General features: G+C 39.0%; 4 protein-coding genes, 1 long non-coding RNA gene and 1 other non-coding gene across 11 annotated transcripts; 2 read left to right on the forward strand and 4 right to left on the reverse strand.

The window, feature by feature from the left end:
* Positions 1-22: 22 nt before the first annotated feature.
* On the reverse strand, positions 23-1,861 carry RpS2 (ribosomal protein S2). The gene is made up of 3 exons (XM_022790867.2): positions 1,772-1,861; positions 681-1,160; positions 23-455 (listed from the first exon to the last, which is right to left on the reverse strand). Exons 2-3 carry the CDS (start codon positions 1,156-1,158, stop codon positions 124-126), a joined length of 810 nt encoding a protein of 269 aa, XP_022646602.1. The 5' UTR covers positions 1,159-1,160; positions 1,772-1,861; the 3' UTR covers positions 23-123.
* Positions 1,862-3,349: 1,488 nt separating this feature from the next.
* Positions 3,350-9,622, reverse strand: LOC111245559 (uncharacterized). 5 transcript variants are annotated; one of them, XM_022794061.2, is made up of 10 exons: positions 9,450-9,622; positions 8,813-8,929; positions 8,262-8,566; positions 7,839-7,963; positions 7,428-7,667; positions 7,027-7,131; positions 6,580-6,683; positions 6,225-6,313; positions 5,738-5,888; positions 3,350-5,477 (listed from the first exon to the last, which is right to left on the reverse strand). In XM_022794061.2, the coding sequence occupies exons 3-10, from the start codon at positions 8,547-8,549 to the stop codon at positions 4,930-4,932; spliced, it is 1,650 nt and encodes a 549-aa protein (XP_022649796.1). In that variant the 5' UTR covers positions 8,550-8,566; positions 8,813-8,929; positions 9,450-9,622; the 3' UTR covers positions 3,350-4,929. The 5 variants fall into 5 exon arrangements, with proteins under 5 accessions (XP_022649796.1, XP_022649793.1, XP_022649797.1 ...); XM_022794058.2 differs by having other exon boundaries at positions 8,813-8,936; XM_022794062.2 differs by having other exon boundaries at positions 6,580-6,671; positions 8,813-8,936; positions 9,450-9,621.
* Positions 9,623-9,835: 213 nt separating this feature from the next.
* mRpL43 (mitochondrial ribosomal protein L43) lies at positions 9,836-12,121 on the forward strand. Its single transcript, XM_022793917.2, has 4 exons — positions 9,836-10,081; positions 10,364-10,498; positions 11,314-11,469; positions 11,581-12,121. The coding sequence occupies exons 1-4, from the start codon at positions 9,969-9,971 to the stop codon at positions 11,693-11,695; spliced, it is 519 nt and encodes a 172-aa protein (XP_022649652.1). The 5' UTR covers positions 9,836-9,968; the 3' UTR covers positions 11,696-12,121.
* mRpL17 (mitochondrial ribosomal protein L17) lies at positions 12,117-14,467 on the reverse strand. 2 transcript variants are annotated; one of them, XM_086978577.1, is made up of 3 exons: positions 14,277-14,467; positions 13,569-13,750; positions 12,117-12,523 (listed from the first exon to the last, which is right to left on the reverse strand). In XM_086978577.1, the coding sequence occupies exons 1-3, from the start codon at positions 14,383-14,385 to the stop codon at positions 12,320-12,322; spliced, it is 495 nt and encodes a 164-aa protein (XP_086834703.1). In that variant the 5' UTR covers positions 14,386-14,467; the 3' UTR covers positions 12,117-12,319. The 2 variants fall into 2 exon arrangements, with proteins under 2 accessions (XP_086834703.1, XP_022649651.1); XM_022793916.2 differs by having other exon boundaries at positions 14,238-14,463.
* A 1,248-nt stretch (positions 14,468-15,715) lies between these two features.
* TRNAC-GCA (transfer RNA cysteine (anticodon GCA)) lies at positions 15,716-15,787 on the forward strand. Its single transcript has one exon. It is a non-coding gene; the product is annotated as a tRNA-Cys (tRNA).
* A 4,176-nt stretch (positions 15,788-19,963) lies between these two features.
* LOC147757511 (uncharacterized) lies at positions 19,964-22,035 on the reverse strand. The gene is made up of 2 exons (XR_015319916.1): positions 21,802-22,035; positions 19,964-20,930 (listed from the first exon to the last, which is right to left on the reverse strand). It is a non-coding gene; the product is annotated as an uncharacterized LOC147757511 (long non-coding RNA).
* Positions 22,036-22,072: the final 37 nt, after the last annotated feature.

The raw sequence follows: 22,072 nt of genomic DNA on the forward strand, positions 1-22,072 counted from the left end.
ATAAACATGCATAAAAAGACACTTTCTTATATACGAGGCGCCGTTTATTAAACATTGAGGGGAAAGAAATGTTACGCAATGCCTGCCACTAGTTGAGACCTCATCCTTGGATTAGTTACGTTATTATTCATGATGATATTGGGTACGGGCGGCCTTCTGGAGATGGTCAGTGTGGACCTGGTAAGGAGTTTTCTCTAGAGGGCGTTCCTTCCACAAATCGGGGGTGAGATAAGCGTACGTCTGTTGGATGGCCAGATAGGTAGCTTTAGCGAAGTTTCCCAATGTACAGGTGGAGCCCCGAGCTTGTGTGTAACAGTCATCGATACCGGCCATCTGCAGAAGTTTCTTAGGCACTGGTGCAGACACTATGCCAGTACCACGCGGCGCAGGAATCAACTTCACACTGACCGAACCGCATTTACCAGACACTTTGCAAGGCACTGTGTGAGGGCGACCTGTAATACGTGAGGAATAGGAGCACATGTCATTCTATGGTATGACTTTACACGAGGCCTGCTGACCCCGTAACAGTATGAATATTCATATTGTGACAATCGTATACAGGCGCAAACAGGTAAAACAAGTTTCACCTGTTTGCGCCTGTATAAGATTTCTTTATGCAAAATGCAGGGAAGACTGCTGGCAAATTGTCATACGGGTGACAGCGCCCACATACACACCGATCTTGTTACCCCAGTAGCCTCGACGGACAGGAATCACAGATAGCTTAGCCAGAACGATAGCGCCTCGAATGGCGGTGGCAACTTCCTTTGAACACTTGACACCGAGACCGACGTGTCCGTTGTAATCGCCAATAGCGACAAAGGCTTTGAAGCGCGTACGTTGACCGGCACGAGTCTGCTTCTGCACGGGCATTATTTTCAGTACATCGTCCTTCAACGACTGTCCGAGGAAGTGGTCGATGATCTCAAATTCCTTGATAGGAAATGAATAAGGATAGATCTCCTCTAAACACTTAATTTTTCCGTCTTTAACGAGACGGCCCAGCTTGGTGACGGGCTGCCACTCCTTGTCGCCCTCTTTCCCTCCACGTCCGCGTCCACGACCGCGACCTCTGCCGCGCCCACGGCCACCTCGTCCACCGCGTCCGAATCCGCCTCGGAAACCTCCGCGACTGGCTGGAACTGCATCCGCCATTGCTAGCAAGCGAAAATAAGAGAAAATAAATTAGCAAACAAGTTCAAGCAAAACGGTTGTGTGATAATATCCATTTAAATATAGTAGAATACAATTGCTCCAGGCGCGTGACTGTCGCATTAAACTAAGTTAAAATGATGCTAGCCAAAGTCAGCCGAGGGCTTGAAATCATTAAGATCTTTATACTAGAACTGTTATTTTTAGCAACAACGAAAATCTTTTTTTGAGCAAAATATTCCGTATGGAGTAATGTGGGAACGGTTTGGGCACTCCGTGTAGACAAAGCCAAGAAAGTAACGGTAGTAAATAAAAACGTAGTTGACAGTTTTGTTGTCACGACCATTATTCTAAACCGCACCAATATAAAATGCATTATCGGTGGAGTGTAAAGCTGTAAAACCCGGTGTACAGCGAACACTACTGGAGGTATAACGAGCTGCCCACGAGGGCCACGTGTTAAAATATATGTGCAGTCTTTATTCACGTACACTCACACGCCCGAAGCTAATATAATGTATTCGCTGCATACAGAGTAATAATTTACATCAACGATGAGCAAAAACACACTTGGAACTACGAAATTAAAAAAAAATAGTCAGGACTCCCTACGTACTCGACTCCGCTTCGATACGAAAGGATCATTCCAGTGGTTTCGAAATCCGTTTTCAGCTTGAAAAGAGAAGAGAGTGTGCCAAAACGGGCGCCAAACTTCAAACTGATGATACTGAGTCCGTCTTAAGCGTGATGGATTGCAAAAACTTAATGTAAAAAAATAATCTATGACACCCATTAAAAGTTGTAAGGAATGGTAGGTTCATAAACAGATAGGCAGACTAAAGAGTTCAAACTAGGTTAATAAGGTGCGAATCGAAGTTTTTGCTTAGAGTGAGATTAGATCGACAACTAGACAAACGAGGTTAACTTCACGTAACAAATTAAATTTAGATGCATCAATACATATATATATTAATCTCTGTTTGCTTATAACCTTTATAGAAGAGTTTGGTTATCTTTATATTGAACTCACTAACAACTATTTAAAAGGGTTATCCAAATGTAAAAATATTAAATACATCATTCCTTTAAAAGAAAATCACTGGTGCATTTCTTTCTTTCAGAACAGCTAACGCAACCCTACTACAAAAGTTTAAAATATTAACTTCCAACAGTCGAATCAAGATGCTGTAACTTCACTTACACCATCAACTAAAAATGTCATTCTAAAATCCATCGCACATCTTCCAACTAGTGGGAAACGATTTTAGCGGTATTTAAATACTTTTAATGTATGTTCTATTAGTTATATGTACCAGTCCCGTAAATTAGGGGGTAATATTGTATGAGTTTTAAAGCAATTATAGGTTTGGCTAATTATAAGTTGTTACGGCGTATATTTTATTGTCATTTTGTGTCACATCCTCCTAATGTATGAAACTATTTTCTCTGTCTTTGTGTGAAGCCAAAATAAATTTTTATACTAATATAATAAGGTCTATGAAGATGAGCTGCTCATTTGACTTGCAATTGGGACAGATAGATATGTTCTAGAATATATTTAAAGCAAGAGGTCGAATCGGGCATATTCTGGTCAACTTTATCAATTGAGAACACGATATCGTAAAGAACATGCAAAACGCATGCGACTTAATAGAAAATATTAAAAATTAATAAAAAAAAAAAGTACATTCTTTTTACGAATGATAAATAGTTGCGTTGTGGGTTTTCTTTATAGGAAATATTTTCTTTATAGAGGAAGATTACTCAACATAGTGACTATAATGTTTTTAAAAAGCTGTGCAAGCACTTAATCAATGTTTGGAGTTTTACGTCCGGTATTGCTTTAAAGGCTGGTTCCCAGCATGAGACGAAGTGCATTTCTCCGAACATATACAAATCGCATTGTGATAATAAACGCCAAGTACCTGTCTGCGTAACTTCAAATCAACGCACAAATATTTCTTGTTATTCGATTGATTCTTATCAAAATGTATGGCTTAACTTCTAAACAGGCTCACCTTTGCGTTTCGTGTAAGTTGATGTTGATTTTGCTGTGATATTTTATCCTTGTTATTAGGACTTTTTTTTTTATTTGTATGTGCCTCGAGAAACGCACTTTGCTTCATGCTGGGAGCCGGCCATCTAAAGGAACGCGTAATATATATATATATATATATAACAAATATGAGGCATGTCATCTTGTCTAAATTTATTGCAGTCTTGACTATTCCACGATACAAATTAGTTTTTCATTTTTTCTTTGCTATTTACTAACAATATGAATTTTCGTTTATAAATCAGACAATATTTTATGTAAATGACTAACAATATATATACATATATAGAATATTTTACTTAGCCCTTATATGCAACGAATGGGTTGCAACGAATTGGTCCGAAACTATTAGGTATAGCCGTAAGACAAGTGTGTCCGCAGCTCTGCACTAATATGCAACTCATATTTTACCAGACCTTTAATTTTAGGGAACCCCAAGCTGAACGAAACCTCACTGTGCACAGACTATGGAAGTGTTCGCAGTACGAGGCAAGTGTGCAGCATTTGGCAGATGACTATGAAACACTGGCACGACGCGGGTCGGCCTGGCAAAGGTGTATCCATTTTTCATGGAAACGCTTAATTAAAAAAACACGTATACATATTTTAGGTTGCGTTTGATAATATGCGTTTTTTATGCCAAGAGTTAATGTTTCAGCCAATAAAACCGAACCTATAAGTCTGAGTCGAACATCCCCTTTGAGTATATTCGCTTTCATTTTTTATTAGACCCGAGTAAGCTAATAATGAAGAATTGATAAGTTCCTGCACCTTAATTGAGATTCGAAATATTGGATACTTCTCTATCTTAATAGACGTTGCTATCCTGGTACGGATCAGTATCCGCAGCTTTAATCTTATGACGCCTCTTTTCGATGATGTTAACTTCTGGAAAGATCCCCTTTATAAACAAATGTGTGTCAATGCATTTTGACAATAGTAATTTCCGGTTCCAGATTTCGTGGCATGTATAAACATGTCTCTCTAACGTGTTCGAACATAGCGGTTATTAACTATATGGAAAAATGTGGAAAGAACTGCGGTGGCAACAGCAAGGTATTATATATTACATTATACACAGCAGCAATGAGAGCGTGAGATAAACTTGCCTAAAGTAAGACGTATATCTAAAGCAAACAGGAACTGCGGATTGTATACATTTATATTTACAATTATATATATAAATAAACATTACACTTTATAAATTCAGAGATAATTCTTTATGCAGAAAATAATCGCATGCCTTCATCTTATCTTTGGTTTAATAGCGATTTATCAATCTTTTTAACCAACTCTCGGTACAAATGAAGTAACGACTTTCTTGGTATCCAAAAACTGTATCCTATTTAATTAGCTTACTGCTATAACCTTATGAATGAAATGAGGGACTGCACACAAAGGCTACGAGTCTCTCTTTAAACAAGCATTCGACCAGCGCGAGTTAAAGATTTTTTCTCCATTTATACAGGTTTTGTAGTATGTATCGTTAGCCGTGCCTGAAGCTGCGACCCCTAATCTCGGGAAACTACCACCAGATCACGATGTGATGAACAAAACGATTTACTACGATAGATATGAAAACCCCTCGTGTATTACGATGCATTAATATGTATTTGCATATAATAAAAAAACAAGTATCACTGAACCACTAAATTGAAAATTCTCGCATCTAAAGTAGCAAATTAAGAAGTATACGCGAGTAGGGCCGGGACGGGCTCTCAATCTTTACTGTCGGAGATTTTAACCCTTCCCAGCTCTCCATGACTAGCATGAGTATCGCTTCGCCGATCGCTTATTCCGGTAAATGCATCTTTCTCTTTGTCCATTTCCTCCGCACTCTTTCCGGATTCAACCTTATACGCATTTTGTTCGAGATCATCGAACTGCTCAGTAAATAGTAAAGTTTGTTCTTCCTGATCTGCACCATTATCATTGTAGTCACCATGACATTCGGTTCTGTCCCGAACGTCATCATCGCATTCGGATGTACGCTGGTGATCTTCTTTTAGCGTTTCCTGCACACTAACTGACTTTTGATCTCGTTCTTGGTTAAGTGAGTAGACGGCATGATCGTTAACTCTGGAAATCTTGTCGATTAATGCCAATAAAGCTCCACGAGCATCTGGGTTAACTGTAACGTCGGCATCCTCAGTAGTTTCGCAACCGCTTCGCTCGGAGGACTCCCCAATTTCTTCCCAGCCAGAAAGCCAAGTTGCAGCTCGCTTCCGTACAACGCCTTTGTCTTTACGGGGTTTTCGGTCGGCGCCTGCAATTCGGTAGGAGTATCATGGGTTATGGAGCAATTCGTTACCGTGTCTGCTTTTAGAAACTAGATTGTCAACTCCATATTTTCATCGAGGCTAATACGTCAGTAATGCAGTAATAGAAATTCGCGAAACGATTTATAAAGCCTAAGTGCTAGGTTAGCAAAGTTGTTATTTTTAATTTAGGATATATATTCTGCTTCACCGTGCACTTGATCACCTCTCTTCCCTTGTTTCCTATCAAAACAGGCTGGGTTATTACCTGTCCTCACGGCACGCTTTTCGATTTTAAGCGAACATTTCTTGGCATGTCGCCTAACTGCCTGTTTCGACCGAAACTTTTTCTCACACACAGAACACGTAAAACGGACGCCTTCATGAGCTGCCTTTAGATGAGTACGGAGGTTTTTCAGCTGCACAATTTCCGGTGAATATAAACGAATACGGAACATGTCAGACGACAATTGATGTTACAGCATCAAACATTGTTTTTGCCTCAGATAGAAATAATACGCTATTTACAGCCAGTTGACGTGCAGATCTGTATCTAGAAGAAAATTTGCTATACTTATGGTAATAAAAAGCTATATTCACGAAGAGGTTAGCTGTGTTTTATTCTATTCTCTCTTTCTATATAGTTTCGTTGCTGAAACATCGTACTGTACGTGTCAACGCCGTTCATCCTATCATCGCAAGTTACTCAAGCACACATGTTAATAGGTGGCTAGATGGTTCCATAAAAAACTCACGTCAAAATAGGATTTGGTGCATCCTTCATGAGAGCATAAGTACGCTTCACGTTCATTTTCGTGTGTTGCCAGATGAGCTTCAAGGTTGACTGCAGTAGTGGGAACATAAAAACGAGAAACAATATATTAAGACCTATACGTGACAAGCCGTAGTGGACAACTCGGTAGAAAATTATTGGCTTTTTGGATATTTCTATTTCTCGTTTGATTCAAAATCACACCTAAATATTGAAATAGATAATTAGCCTACTAGTAAATTTAGACATCAACGTCTAATTTCCACATATCGGGTGTACATCCTCGATGCGCTTTAAGTTCGAATGTAAATCGAAGCAGTGGAATGCAGTGTCTTCACCTGATCTCGTGAAGGTTTTATCACATTTGGAACACCGTTTAACGTTATGCTTCTCCTTGAAGTGCTTTCGGAGTGCGGACCAAGTAGGAAACCTGAAAAACAGACTGATTGAGATTGCATATGGACAATGAGCAACGAGAAATTCTTTGTTGAATTTTTAGCTAGCTCAGTCGAGCGCAAAGCGGCTTAAGTAATCACTTTGGTTTATTCGAGTTATGGAATTAGGAAACAATCCAAATACTACCTCGAAGGTAAGCCTCCTCTTAAAACTAAGGGTCGAATGTATTTTTCATTTAAAAATAGATGTCACAACTAACGTGGGAGCTAATAATTATTAGCTATTAAAAAACTACGTTAAAAATTGCTAGTGCATTAAACAGCAAACTTGGCAACCACTTCAAACTTAAAGTAAGTCCTTCCATAGTTATTATCAATGAGTTATCTCACCTATGTCCTGGGCATTTTTCACACTCGTATCCTGCGTGAGTTTTCTCGTGCGCTTTGAGTTTGCTCTGCATAATAAACTGCTTACCGCACTCTTCATGACGACACCTAAACAAGCAGTTATATAGCAGTTAGCAAACGGAATGGGATTCAATGGTAAAAATAGATTTAATATATTTGAATTGCAACTAGCAATAATGACAATTGCCTAATATTGCTCGTTATTCGATAGCGGTATTCTGAAAGTGTTTATAGTCAAAACATTGCTAAAAGTAACACAAATCGTTAACGAAGTATTCCTTTGGCTTAAACACATCATCTACCCGCATCTAGAGATAACAACTTTAAGAACAGTCTAGAAAATTAAATATAAAAATCATTAGACTCTTCTACGTCATACGAACTTGAATGGCATTTCTCCAGTGTGATGGTACAAATGCGCTTTTAAGCGACTATGTTTAGCAAATGAAGCAGCGCAATAGGTGCACGCGAGCCTTTCGCCAGGTCTCTGTCTGCCGACATTCTCCCTGCCTTCGTGGACCCGAGCAATATGCTTTTTAAGGGCATCCCGTGAGTTATATTCCTTGCTACACGACTGCCAAGTACACAAATGCCTATAAATGCGCCAGAAGCAAATCAACTCACTAAGAAGATCATAAAACCCCTTTAGATCCTAAAAAGTGTCATGATCGCTTACTAATGTTGATTAAACAAGTGAAAGAAAGCCTCTATCAATAAAACTAGAAAATAAACTAAATAGCAATTAGGAATAATATACAGTTGCTAAGCGCTATGAAGTGGCAACAAAACCTAACCGCTGTAGTGATTGTTCTTGTCCGGCGTCTCTTGTCTCCTTGTGTGCGCGTTCGACGTGTCGCTTAAGATGCCATGACCTAGTGTAGGCTTGGCTGCAGCCTTCAACAGTGCAGAGATAAGGGCGCTGAAAATGCCCCGAAAACATGCCACACGGGATAAAAAATCAAAGAATCAGGTTTAGCAAAGAACCTACGTTTAAAGCGGACGAACTACAGAACCAGTCACCGGATTTTGCTCCACATGCCCAGTTTTCTAAGCATGTATACACAACTGGTGCCCATATATTGAGTACGTAAATAATCTCAAAAGCTTAAAAGCACATAAAACTGAGTAGCTCAATACAAATCGGAAATGCATCGTGGATTTTACAAATTTCATATATATTTTTATCATGGTGCTAGTTAATTATTTCTTATACGTACCTCATCCGTATGGGTTCGAACGTGCATTTCCAGAAAAATTGGTTTAACAAAGGCTTTGTTACACCCGGGGACGTCACATACGAAGCGTTTCGGTTTGTTGGATGAAGTAGTCCAATTCTTATCCTTCTCGGAAATATCCTTGTTATTGATGTTATCTTCGGTGGAACAACTCTCATACTGCCATTGTTTTTCGCCTTCATGTCGAATGACTCTCGCTTTCGTTGGAAGCTCATTGGGTTTCCCTAGCACTGTCTCCAACGAAATCCGCGTTAAAATATCCGCTTCCATCACCTTCCACAAAATACCTAATAAAATAAATAACAGCTTATTTTGTTCAACCTTATATCTAATTCTAATATAATAAACTAATTAGGCTACTAAATCATACTATTAATCTTACGTTATTAAACCCATAACTAGTTGTACGATGAAACAGAACGGTAACCAGTGCGAAGTTCATTTACTGGACGCACAGTTACACACTGCCTAAGATCTTTAACTTTACACCTAGAGGGTGGATCGCCGCGGGTTATGATCATTAGCCTACTTACTTCAGTGCCCGTGCCGTGGTTATTTAACTCGCCTCCAGGCAGACGCCAGCCGCGGCGCGATGACGCGACACGAAACAGAGGCCCTCCGAGGAACCAAAGCGAAACTAGGTTTAAGTACTACAGCCTTAAAAACAGAGAAAAATTTTCGTTAGTTATACATCATATTTTTATCAGTCATCAATAACATTATGCTTTAAAGTCAGAAAATATAGAACTGTATATAACGGCAACATCCAAAAGCTCACAGATGAAGGAAAGGCTAGCTCCAAATACAAGTTACCATGAATTACTCTGGCTGAATAGTCATTTTCTAAATAAGACGATATAGCAGAACGTTTAACGTTGCTGACAACACTATTGTCGGCTATGCCAACTGCAATTGTTATAAGAACCGCTATTGAAAAAATAGTTTTGTAAGCTCAGATTATATTTACCGAAACACATTGTTAATGAGGCGCACTGGTAGAAAACTAGCGATTGAAACGTACGAAAATCGGCCATAGTGCCTTTATTGTTTGTACATAACATCATCTAAAACTACTGGACTGTGTTATTTTGGAGTAGATATTGTAATATATCTGCTTGTACAATATTATGGTATTAAGACTACAAATTAAAAAGTGCAAACAAAGACGACCTGTGCACGCAGCATGAAACGACACCACAAAGCTACACACTTCAGTCTGCTGTTGTTTTTACTATGAGCAAAATCTGATTGATATTAGCCATTATTCTGCATTTCCATATTTTTAGTTGATATAAACGCGTGTTTATTTACAACTACACATTTGTGTTCTAACAACTGTGTATCGACACGCTCTGCCTGAACTAGAAGCCCAGCTCATCATATAGATGGCGACTTGCTTTTGCTTCTTAATATGTTTTAATTTAATGTACTATTGTTTTCAGCTCCTAAAACGTACGCTTGCTTACATTTCAAAATGAATAGAATTATAACTTCTATATATAATAAAAAAAAGCTGTTTTGTTCGTGCGAACTTTGCTGGTTGCTAGGCGGCATCTAGTTTTTACGGGGTAAATCGCGCAGAGCGCTGCTGATGCCGCTGATCCAGGAACTTTACTAGTTGAATTTTTATGTTGTCAACTGTGTTTTAACGCGGTTTAATTTTGCCTAAATAAAGAAAAAAAAATCAACATGAATCAGTACAAAGCAGGGATATTTCTGCAGTATAGCCTAACAAACGGCATGCTGCATTATGTACCAAATCTCGCCAGGATCACATTCAAATTCTGCAAATCTCATGCATCGTACGTATTGCTCATCACTTAAAGTTCACAACTGTAGTTGTAATATATTTCAAATATCAGAAAAAAATACGGTTTTATCATTTGTTTTTAAACGAGCTTTATGCATCATGTTGGTATTCTTATAATATCACTTAGTATTAGCGTACTTAGCAAAGTGACTAGGTAACATTTCGTGCTTATCTACTATAATGACAGGTCTTTGTTAAAAAGCAATGGTGTAGATAACTAGATTCTAAATTAACCTAACGTATTCCATTGTTCTTAACTGTTGCTTTGACATAGGTCTCGTTACATGCGCGAATTTATTGAGCAGGAGATCGTGGAGTTTGCAAAGGCAAATCCCGCCACGGTTGTCTATCTGCGACCTAGGAGACATCGAGATCCCTCGATCGTTGCAGAATACGTAAACGGACACAGGTATGTTTCCATTAGTCCGATAAATATTCGTTCCTAGTTAGAACGATGAATGAATTTGTAATTACTCCATATACTTACGCCTATGCTTTAACATCTGGCGAAGTTGACTAACTCGCCATGGATCAATTTCTTTTGAAGTTTAACTACCATTTTGCGCATCAGGCAGCTGTATCGCCTACGAACGCAATAGATTAGGTTATAGTGCGCGGTTAGGCGAAAGAATATCGAAAGATGGTTGCCTCATAACTTAAGTAATTCAATTATGTGCCTAAACATAAGCCGGGTAAGATGTCAAGCGAGACTTCGCCTGTGAAACGTATGTAATACGTACTGGTACTGGTGAAATGTACGCAATACAAATACAACCTAAAGTGGACCGCTTCGACATTTGTAACAGATTGCTGCCAGGCTGTCGCAATGAGGCAAACAAGTAACTGCTCTACATGCACGATATTAAAAATATCCGATGGTACAGGTCTCATATACTTAGCGGCCGAAGCACAAGAATGTGCATTGGTTTGAGGGTAAGGGCGAATCTGCATTAAAAATTACTCTATGTAGAGCCTTCGGCTGGAACAGATGCCGACGCCCTGTCTGCACGTGAAATCTTGATATTGCTGGAATGCTTTACTGACCTACCACAAGCCGTTCCAATAGATCAAAATGGAACGACTAACTAAAATGTGGACGATTCGCAGGGACGAGGTTGTGTCGAAAAGTTAACTGTTATAAAAATTAACGTAGTAAGTTGTTGGCATCCTCTTATGTCTATTGCATTCATTTACCACTTATAATTCGTTACTTTGTCTGGTTAGAGAGCAGCTTCGGTGCAATCCATTTCTTAAGAATGAACTTATTAAATGGGTAGAACATTTGAGAACTTCAGCGGGTCATGATGCGAGAAAACTTCTCCGTTACCAGGCGACTAGCACACCTTCAATACAAGGACCTTGGCATCCCTGGGTGCATAGGTAAGTTTTTTTGAAGTTCAGACTTAATATCTGGTTTAGAAGTTGCAGCTGATCATCTTCTCTGCTTTTTTTAAGTAATTATTCAATAACAACGTTGTGCTTTGTTTCTAGAAAAACGGAAAACAACTTTAAGACGTTACCTTCGGAAGAGCTTTCGCGAGCTATCGAGAAGATGCCATCTGCCACACAAAGGGTTCTGGACGCGGCTGCCATTCGTCTTCGATAGGCAGCTTCCAACCTGGCAGGAGCAAGGTTCAGCAACGAATACCTGCTTTTATAATATTCGTTTTCTTTTTACATACTCAGAAAACTACCTAAGACTAAATAAATATCAAATTTGTTGTGATATATTCACGTTTCGTCTGGCCAGTGCGCACTAAAGCTCATTTGAATACGGGCATCGAGGTTCGGCTAAAATAAGAGCTCATTGGGTTTTGTTTTTAGATCTATACGGTCGAATATCAGAACGAAATTCGAACAACAGTTTCAATTAAAATATATATTTTAGGTTGACAACATAATTCAAGAAGTATCTGATTTCTAATTTAGTTCACTTCCGCTGTATTGAATACGGCAAACATATGCGATATTGACAAGTCCCACACTAAGTTTACTGGTCTACAGCCGAGAAAATACATTAAAACAACTACGATATACTGCTGTCTTTATTTATTATAGCCGCAATGGTAACGCGTAAAATTTGCATACGCGTGCACTTTGTTAATAATATTCATAAAAAACCACTTGGCTGTATAGTAACGTATGCAACCTGAAAATTTACGTTTTTTTTTTTGTATTTTTTATTATTTGTATTTTATTGTATATTCTAAGCATGCGATTATCGGCCTAGCTATTTTGGTTCTTTCGCGGTCATTGCCGCAGATGAGAGTAAGATATTAGTCAGATAAAGGCTCTTATTAGGTGCCGCGTTCTGCTTAATCGGTGGCAATGGATTCCCTTTGAGCTCAAGGGCGACCCAGTCGTGATAGTAACGTGGTGTGGCAAGGTCATTTGGATCGTGCGGCTTCTGTGGCGGATCGGCGAGAATCCACAACTACAAATGCAAAGTAGACATCATCAAGCAAACAACAACTATTAGTTTGACCATAATGTGATAATGGCACAGCAGGTACTTTCGGCCATAAATTTACCATGTTTCAATTAGCCACTTATATTACGAAATAGCAAATACAAAACAGACGGCGGTAGTGCAAGCAAAATGGAATTGTTGTTGGTGTTACCGACAACCACTATTCAACGTGCCGAAATGGACATGTCGACTCGAACGAAGTCGTTTCACAGAGGCAACCCTATTCACAACGAGCTGTTGCTGCGATGCGCGTTAGTGTCATTCTGTTGGACTAACAGACTCATTGATTCGGGCAGCACCCGATAACAACTGTTGATGGGTTAAGATACCCAATACTGTTTTGTACGACAGCCACTTGTTTGGTTGGATCGGGGAGGCGCCACAAGGAAACGTGCACCGATAAGATATTATACTAAAGATGAGTTTTGTATCGATAGAAATTGCTATTATGGGAAAATCATCAGTATGCGCGTTTCTCTGGGCTCCACCAAGCCGTTAGCCTTCGTCTACTTGATCGCTAAGAACACAGATTCGTCACGATGATCAAAACAAGTTAATAATCTGGTTCTATTTTGCGTGCGGTGCATGGACAGCTCTGCGGTTTGAAATCACGAAGTCCGAGATCGAAAGTATAAATAGAAAATAAAAGTGGATAGACATTCAACGGCATTTGATATGAGAGTACACAAAGGTAAATCAAGTAGATATGCGTGTATTAGTGTATGTTATTATTACAACTATCATAATCATCATTAATTTGCTGCAGTCGATGACTGCAAGTTCACGTATTCTACACAAATACATACTACAAGCATTCCATACTAATAATACAAACATAAATGACCTTCTGTTCCAGCTTCGTACAGGCCAGACCTAAAATGAACTGTATGAACTTGAATACATTTATTTCGTGTTCACCTCACTGCTAGCCTAGCTTTTTTATCACCTGATAAGGAATGGAGAGCTATAGCTGCAGTCAATGACGAGCTATTAGATAACGCAAACTGACATTTGTGAATCCCGAAGTTTCGTTCTGTAGCCGGGGCGCGAGAACTTTGAATAGCTTATGCACAAGCTGCTTTTCGGGTAGCCAGAAATTCGCAATCTCCATTGTGCGCGCGTGCGCGGGTCCATACACAATCGCGTCCTGAATTAGTCGCTCAGCGTGGTCACGCGTTTCTCCTGCCGAACCTAATAAACAGTGTAAAAGTTTCGTGTCGGGAGATATCTATATTTTCATTGTAAATTTCTTCATCCTCACAGAGCCTTACTTCTGCTAACTTGTGCCAGTCGCGAAAATGACAGTCAAATCTAGGCTCAATCCATAATCCGCCACTCTATCTAGTAATGGTTATACCTCGTTGTAACACTGAACGTTATGTAGCCGGCTATTACGCAATAACACACACGTCGCAAGTAGCTGAGCTATTCCTATTGAGGGTCGGTCTGGTATTATTTATCACAAGCAAAAAGTTGGAGATTTAAAACAGGTGCATCGGGGAAAAGATGAGGCGAGGAAAAATATTTTTTTAAGACTTTTAGTCGACTTAAAAACTTCATTTTGTCCGTACAGATTTTCAACGCATACTGCCCCGAACTGTTTCTTTACGTCAATACCGTCACATGTAACACTAAGTCTATTGCGCCACTTTAAGGTTTGTGGAAACAACATAACTACCTGCATTAAGCTCGATGCGCTCATATTTTAACAAAGCACCTATGAATCGCTGAAGTCTCTCTATCCGGCCAGGCGCTTCTCTAATGTTCTTCATTTTTAAAGACTTCGCACCGATTCGGTGCGCGAGTTTCAGTGGAGGGGCAGCCATGCTTGCCGTTGTTTTGCGGAATGAAAACACCGCTGGTATGCATATAGAGCTAACATTGACAATCGAATGCCGCCAGCCCTAGCTCGATGCGCCTTTCTTATCATCGAATAAGCAAGCGGTATTTGGCGGGAGATTTGAACTGATTGGTGCTCGCTTAAAGATCTAGAGTTAGACCGCTTTTGTGCAAGTTCCTATGCTAGAGTTTTGGATACTTGTTATTTTTCTAACAAGCTTATTCTACGCTAGTATTCCAAAATATTGTTTATGCGCTCTGATTGGGCATTAAGGTAATCAATATATACATTTATATACATTAATATAAACGGCAATTAATTTTATTTACTAGATTGAAACACAATGTTAACCATCGAGCCTATGCCGCTATAGTGAAGCAAATATTATCTCTAGGTGGAATTCAGGTGAAGTTATATGCAATAAAAGTCTATATATGTGCAAATTGCAATTTTTTAAGTTAACTTTATTTCAATTCGCAAATTCAAGTGACGGAATTGTACAATTCTACAATCCAATTATTGTGCTTATGACCGCCAAAATTTTTTCAGAACTATGCGTTAAAGAGCCCCATGCTAAGTCAACATTAGTACATGAACTTATTAGTAGCAGTTTTCAACATTCTCCTACTTAAGTATTTATCTTTAAACATATAAATAAGAGTTGTCAAAAGTTATGACAATATCTAATTCTTAAGTAGTTTAAATTCGATAAGATATGACGAAAAGAAATCCTATTCACTACTTCGTCAATAAAATAAATTGTCAGTTGATCCGCTACAGCTGCTGGTATCTATGTATTTATACATTCGAAGCGCGAATGTCCAAAGAGGATACAAACTTATTACTTGGTATTGGTGTATGTTTCTACCTAATCCACCATTCATGTATTTTTCAAATGCATGAGGCAAGAAATGATCGTCGGCATCGCTTGCGCTTACGAAAGGTAATCACGTTCTGGTCGAACTTTGACGTTTTTCATTTCGTACTATTCGTCTCTTTATATAAACTCTCCTTTATTATATTGCATCTGTAAATTTATCCATTGTGTCCAAGATTAATGTCTCATTGTTACTTGTAAATGGTTAAAGCAGCAATCCACAGAAGTCGGACATAAATGACGACTGTCTAAGCAATCCTCGATGCACGCTCCGATGCAATCTAGTCTAATGGGAGATTACGTAGTATGGATAGAAAGAAAGCCTTGGGTGACTTAACTGGTCAGCTTATGAGGGCACGGCATAAAAATGAAGCTACAATCTACTTGATTCTTGCTTGCTTGCTGTAGAGATCGATATCCTTTTGGCGTAATGTCGCGTGGGGATATAGCTCAGTGGTAGAGCATTCGACTGCAGATCGAGAGGTCCCCGGTTCGAACCCGGGTGTCCCCTTATTTACATCTTTTGCACAGAATACTTTTTTATGAACTTTGTTTCTTTTAAAAACGGTGCGCTTACCAGCTATTACTTCTAGTACCTGCTCAAATAAGGTCAGTTATTCAAACCGTGGCAACAACACGTGTGTGACGAAAATGGTTTCTTAACGACAGATTAAAACTGGTCAAATATATTAAATTTATAACACGATAAGCTTTTGAATGACCACATTCAACATCAGTTTCATTAAACAATTCTTACTTTGGATACATTTGCTATGCATAAAATTTCCCTCTGATGAACTAAAGTCGCTACCTCTTTATCATCGGCTATCACCTGGTTACAGATAAGCTGTTAAAGAGTTAGAAATGGGCAAACAAAATAGTTTAACGGATAGCAAATCTACCTATTGACCTTAGGGTCGTACGAATTTGTACTTTCATACTTGATGCTCAAAACATTTATTTTACCAGGCCTGGGTAAAATAAACAACAAATTAAGTTGCGCAAAGCTACGCATTAAACATATAACTAGTTTTTATTGAGCAGATCATCTCTTGCCAGTAGTCCTCTTGCTGACAAATTGCCTTTGTTACTGAAATCTCGCGTAAATATGTTGTAAATCACCTATGTGCACCTTCCGCTACATTCGACAACGGAAACTAGTACTTCTGCAGGCAGTGACTGGTGTCACCATATCAATCAGCCTCTGATAGAAACGGATAAAGAGACGATACTTCAGGTGCCTCCAATAACCCAAATGCTACTTCGTGTTTAGAAACAAAACTATCTATATTGCCGGATATTTCCCAAACTATATATACTATTATAAATAAGATGCACGATTTATTAGAGCATATTTCGGAGTAGCACAATGTGAAAAAAATCCCATTCCTATTTTGTAAGGTATATTTTAGTGGCGATGTGGCCTTAATAAACTTTTCTAGATATTTGACTTTTCGAAAACGACAACAACATCGGAAGGAAACATCAGCAGATGGACACGCTTCCCGTTGCGCCATCATTGTAGTTGGTGGTACTTCAGTTAACCAAGTGATCTTTTTATTAATTGAATTTGGAAAAATTGTTGTTTAGCTGTGAATCAAGTGCATTTGGAAGTTATATATATATATATATATATATAGTGTAGCTTGCTTATGCATCCTACAACAATAGGTCTAGTTCTAACGTACTCAAATCGATATTGAAAACTAAGCGGGAAGGGAACGTGCTCACTGGGTGACATACTGTATATTGGTGAAATCAAGTGACAAATCCGGAGAAGCTGTACTTCTTCTTTGCCCCCACTGCTACTTTTCTATATGGCCAAAAGCCTTGTGGTTCTTGTAAGTAGGTTCGACTAGTCAATTAGTTAACTTAAAGATAAATCGGATAGCGCTAAAGAAATATATTAAATAATTCCCTCTTAGCCTTTGATCTTCCAGTCGCACCTAGAACACTGACGTATCTACTCTTGCTTGAGTTATCGACTTGATATTACCAATGTCGCCAAGTGCCAAATGCTTCGTACGCTTTATACAGTAGCATTGCGCAAGATATTTCTATTTATTCCTTTGGAAAAAAGAAAGGAAACAAGCAGCGGTACTTAGGGTGGCTAAATACTCAGATCTAGTCAACCCTAAAGAAGATCTCGAATCGGCAGAGAATCTACTATAGCTTGGGCCGGCGGTGCTACAATGTGTAGATTGATTTTTTTTTCCATATAGATAGACAAAGCGGTACATAACTCTAGAAAAGGTAGAGGAGTTCTTGAGAATAAATATTTAGGTGAAGGCTTATTCTGGTGACACAATTCACACCTGTCACTTTCAATGGTCGAGTACCACAGTAGTAAATATCATCCTCCCTTACTTCCGCATAAATTCGGGAGACCTTACGTGTGAGCCATCACTGGATAGAACGGAATTGGACCGAGGATATTATGGGTGGCTTTGTGACTAGTTCCATACCAATAATAATAGTTAGACTGTGCCACTATTATAGATAGTCTAGTGCTAAATCAGCAGATCCTGAGCGAGGTTTCACATATGCGGAAGTGTTACAGAGAGCGTACAGCCAAATGAAATTAAGTGTACGTATAAAGTTTTTGGCAAGCTTCCAGAAGCAATCGTATCCCTATGCAGACGTCTTGCCTCGTTAGTTTACATACAGTTTAGATAGTATAAATCAGAAATCCTTCTTCGATTTCTAGGATTACCTTTGTGCTTTTTCATCCCTCCCCAAACTTACCAGTTATGAGTTTACTTGCTGGCGTTCCATACGTTTATCGTTGGAAATGAATATACACTTTTTGATTTATTAGTCAATTGAATCTAAAATGCTCTATGAGTTGTTCATAACGCAATTACATTGTTTATACTCGCAGGTCAATAATTTACCAGACCAAGCAAAAAAGTTAGGTCTATCGCAAATTTCAGTTGATCCTGCTATTCCTGCTGCGGGATTATAAGCAAGTTCGTAGAATTTTGTGATTTGATGAAATTGTGGGGTGGATTTATTATGTGTATTTCACCTAAACTGCTAGAATCAAGCCAATCACCGTGTCATGTGGGCAAAAGGTTCACGCCGAAGATCAATACTAAGGTAATCTTCAATGAGTCCGCGCGTATATCTCTGTGTGAAGCTATGTTTTACGTCAAATGTTAATCTCTGTTAGGTAGGTTAGGCTAGAATCTCATCACCAATAATAGAAAACATAGGTCCCACGAGCACTAGCAGTTCGAACGATCATTACTAATCACAAATGCCCATCAATATATTAATTAATTATTTTATTAATTATTAAATTATTTTTGCGTTAATGCCTCCCAAGCTTTTTTAAAAGCTTTATTTACGTACTAGATTCAAAGTTAAACATTTAGTACGAAAGACAATATGGTTCCCGCAGAAGCTATATGTGATTTAAATTCAGTTAAAAATTTTTTTTCTGGACATCCATGGGCTCATCAATTCCTAGTTGCGACCTGGGCCAGTTCTGTGCGCCGACTGGGTTTGGTACAGTCATCCACTTAACGACATCGTCAACGCGACTATCGCCTATGCAATAGAAAAACGCTTGACTACAAAAAAAACAACGCGATTTATGTTGGTCTTTAGAGCGCGATATTCGCATCTTGAATCGAATGACTAATTCCAAAATGGAAGCAATTAATTGGCCAAAAAGATAGACGCCGCCTTTTGGGTCAGATTTTTCTAGGTCAGTGGTTAAAAGAGCCAATATTGATTTAACATAATGATCCCATATCATTTAATCTTATCCTAACAGACAGTAAACAAACCTCCACTGAGATATATGTCCACCCTCTTTTTGGACTGTTAAGCTGACGATATAACATAAGTTAATATAGCATGCTTCGGCCCCGCTTGTTGCTACTTCATAAAGGCAATTTTTTAATTGTTGCAAATTGAAAAATTGCCCTTATGCTGCTAGCATGTGCAATGGCGCAGCTAATAGTATACTGTAGCTTATAAGAGGCTAAGCTTTAAAAATAGAAATGAGTTAAGCTTCATTACAGCTGTCATTGTGGTCCAGTTTAATAGTGGGTTCCCTACAAGGTTAGGCGAACGAAACGGGTATCTTTTAATCCGTTACTATTTTACGTATTACCTAAGAATCAATAGATTGTACTCGCATACTGAAGTCCTCAAATTTTTTTGTCTTCACCGCCATTTGCTCGGGCTTCTCTAGACAGGCACATCTGTGTGAAGCCTCCGATAAGGTAAAAATGGAAAAATAATATGAAGAAATAAGAGCCAGGGGCTTTAACAGTGTCATTTATCAGGGAATATGTAAAAATAGGTCGAGCCTACGGCCCCACAACACAAATTGACGGATGAAATAACCGAAAATAAGCTTATGTCTCGTTTCATTTTATATTGCTATGTCATTTTCCGCAATGAATAGTTTCCATAGGCAATATATAGGAACGAACGCAATGACGAATGATGCCACGATCAGTTGAGATGTGGATCAACCGAGCGAATCGCGAGCGCAACGGCCGCCCGCTGGGACAATGGCGGCTGAAGCTACGTTGTCCTACATAGACAATAATGCTTGAATTGCTGTGGAGGATGATGAGAAAATCTTCGAATCCGAGCAATCAAGGTCGTATGAATATTTTGTGCGAAGGAAAGCCCCCCTACGAGGTGGTAAAGAAGGATGGAACAAAAATAAAAACATAAGAAATGTTCTTTTATATCCGGTTTACGGCGGCACTGGAGCATTTCGCTATGAAAAAGCGTTACATATTGACGAGAGGCAACGCCAGCGTTGAGCAATGGAATGATCGGTAGAAATTTTGGATATTGTTAGTACGCTTGAAGGCTGGCGCTGTCTATGTTGCAGTAATCGAGTGGCAAATAAGACATCGCAGGCTAACAAACAGCACCAAGATAAAGCACATATTGAGAGACAGTCTACGGCCAGGTTAGGTTTTTAATAACTTTAAATACGACTGCTTCTTTAAGCTTCTAGAAATACAATAGAAATTTATGGATGCCTTAAACCAGCAGCTGGGCCAGTAGACAAATACCGGTGAGAGGAATCGTATGTGGGTTGATCTGCAGCTAAGCGTGGAAGGGCAAACTGATAGTACAAGGAATAAATGTATTAGCGTTCAGCCGCGATGAAGCGCGGAGTGCGTACTCTTTGAAAAGAAACCTGACTGTACCAAGGGTACTGCTGTGTTGTCAATTGCCCTAAAAAACTAAGCTCTGTTTACAAGTTGACAGAATATTTCGATAGAGAGCTTGTCAAAGGCGTTGCTAAGAGCCACTGAAAGAATACATATATAATTGACAGCTGTCGTAGTGGCAAACAACCACGCAGATTGATTCTGCCCCTTTTGCGTCATGCAAAATAGCGATGATATACAGTGTCGAGTCGCGCTATTTTTTGAAGCTTTGTTGTGTTGATGATCGTTATCTCTCACGAACGACCCTTTCTGCTTCGTGTGACTTGATTCTTGGTAATTTCCAAAACATCCGTAGATCGTTTTTTGGTGCTGTAGCAACATAATACTTCTGCAGCGCGATGGATTTTCGTGACACCCCACATCTTTTCCAAGCCTCGTGCCCTAGTCAGCGATCTTGTAGTCTTTGGTAAAATGGTGACCACTCCTGAAGTGTGACCTTTAAATCTGTAATAACCATAATGAAAAGATTCATTTACAAGGAGAGTGTGCATTGACAACCATGCGTAAAGTTCGTTTATGTAAGCCAGAACTAAAAACAATGGTCTATTTCAATAGTACTTCAATTATCGTTTCGAAACATTCTATAGTACGTAGCTGAACACAGCGTATGAATGGTCAAAAAAGAAAATTTGTCCTCCATTGTGCCCGATTTTTCCGACTCCTAGTTTTGACGTGGGCGCTTAACCGATGGGTGTTTGACGTGGACACCTGGCTCAACTCGATTTAATGGGTTCGTATAGGCTAAGGTAGATCAGCTCCAACTGAAGTTTTCCCACGGGTTGACCATTGCAAATTTTGTTTGGGCTCAGGTGCGGCTAAATTAATAAGTTCTGTGACACAAACGATTACTGGCCACCTATCAAATCGACAATTATGTTAGTTTTTATGAGTCTGTTTTTATGTGAAGCTTTGTTTGTTCTCAAGATTACGTAGTTGCCATTGAAACACATATTTTTTGCACGTGCGCCTCATTTAGCAGTCGTTAATTAGGCGTAACGTTTTGCTTTCCACCGGCTTTGGGCAGATATTTCACAGACAACTCAATAGATTTAATTAGGGTATAAGTTTAATGCAGTTACTTTTAAATATCTAATACAAGCAGACTAAATATTAACCGAGAATTGTGTTTAACTAAGTCGGCTTACACCAGATAGAGGGCTGCACGTAAATCTCAGCCTTTTTTCGTCTCTTAACTATTTGGGTTTTTCCGAGTATTTGATAATCAACGTAAACGATTTCTCATTCTTGTTTTCTTTCGGTCTGATGCCATGCTTGTATTTTCCAGCTATGATTGAATCAACGGGACGTTACTTACCGCATTTCTATTGTCCTAATCCGGACGCGTTTGTCGTCTTTTTGCTCAGACGAATACACAGTTTTACTTATGAGTTCTTGAGCGCACGAAAGATCGAGTTCTTCATCTGTCTGTCTGTGTTAGATGCGGTAATTTTTTTTCATTTGCTACTATATTATTGTATACTACTTGTTGACAGTAATTACTTGTGGTCATTAGGTTGCATCATTGATCTCATTTTTCCGTCTCGTACTTCCCGAATGTCTCTTGAAGTGCCTCTCTCTTTAATAAA

The sequence above is a fragment of the Varroa destructor genome, unplaced genomic scaffold, assembly GCF_002443255.2.
Source record: "Varroa destructor unplaced genomic scaffold, Vdes_3.0 BEIS01000002.1, whole genome shotgun sequence".
Lineage (NCBI taxonomy): Eukaryota > Metazoa > Arthropoda > Arachnida > Mesostigmata > Varroidae > Varroa > Varroa destructor.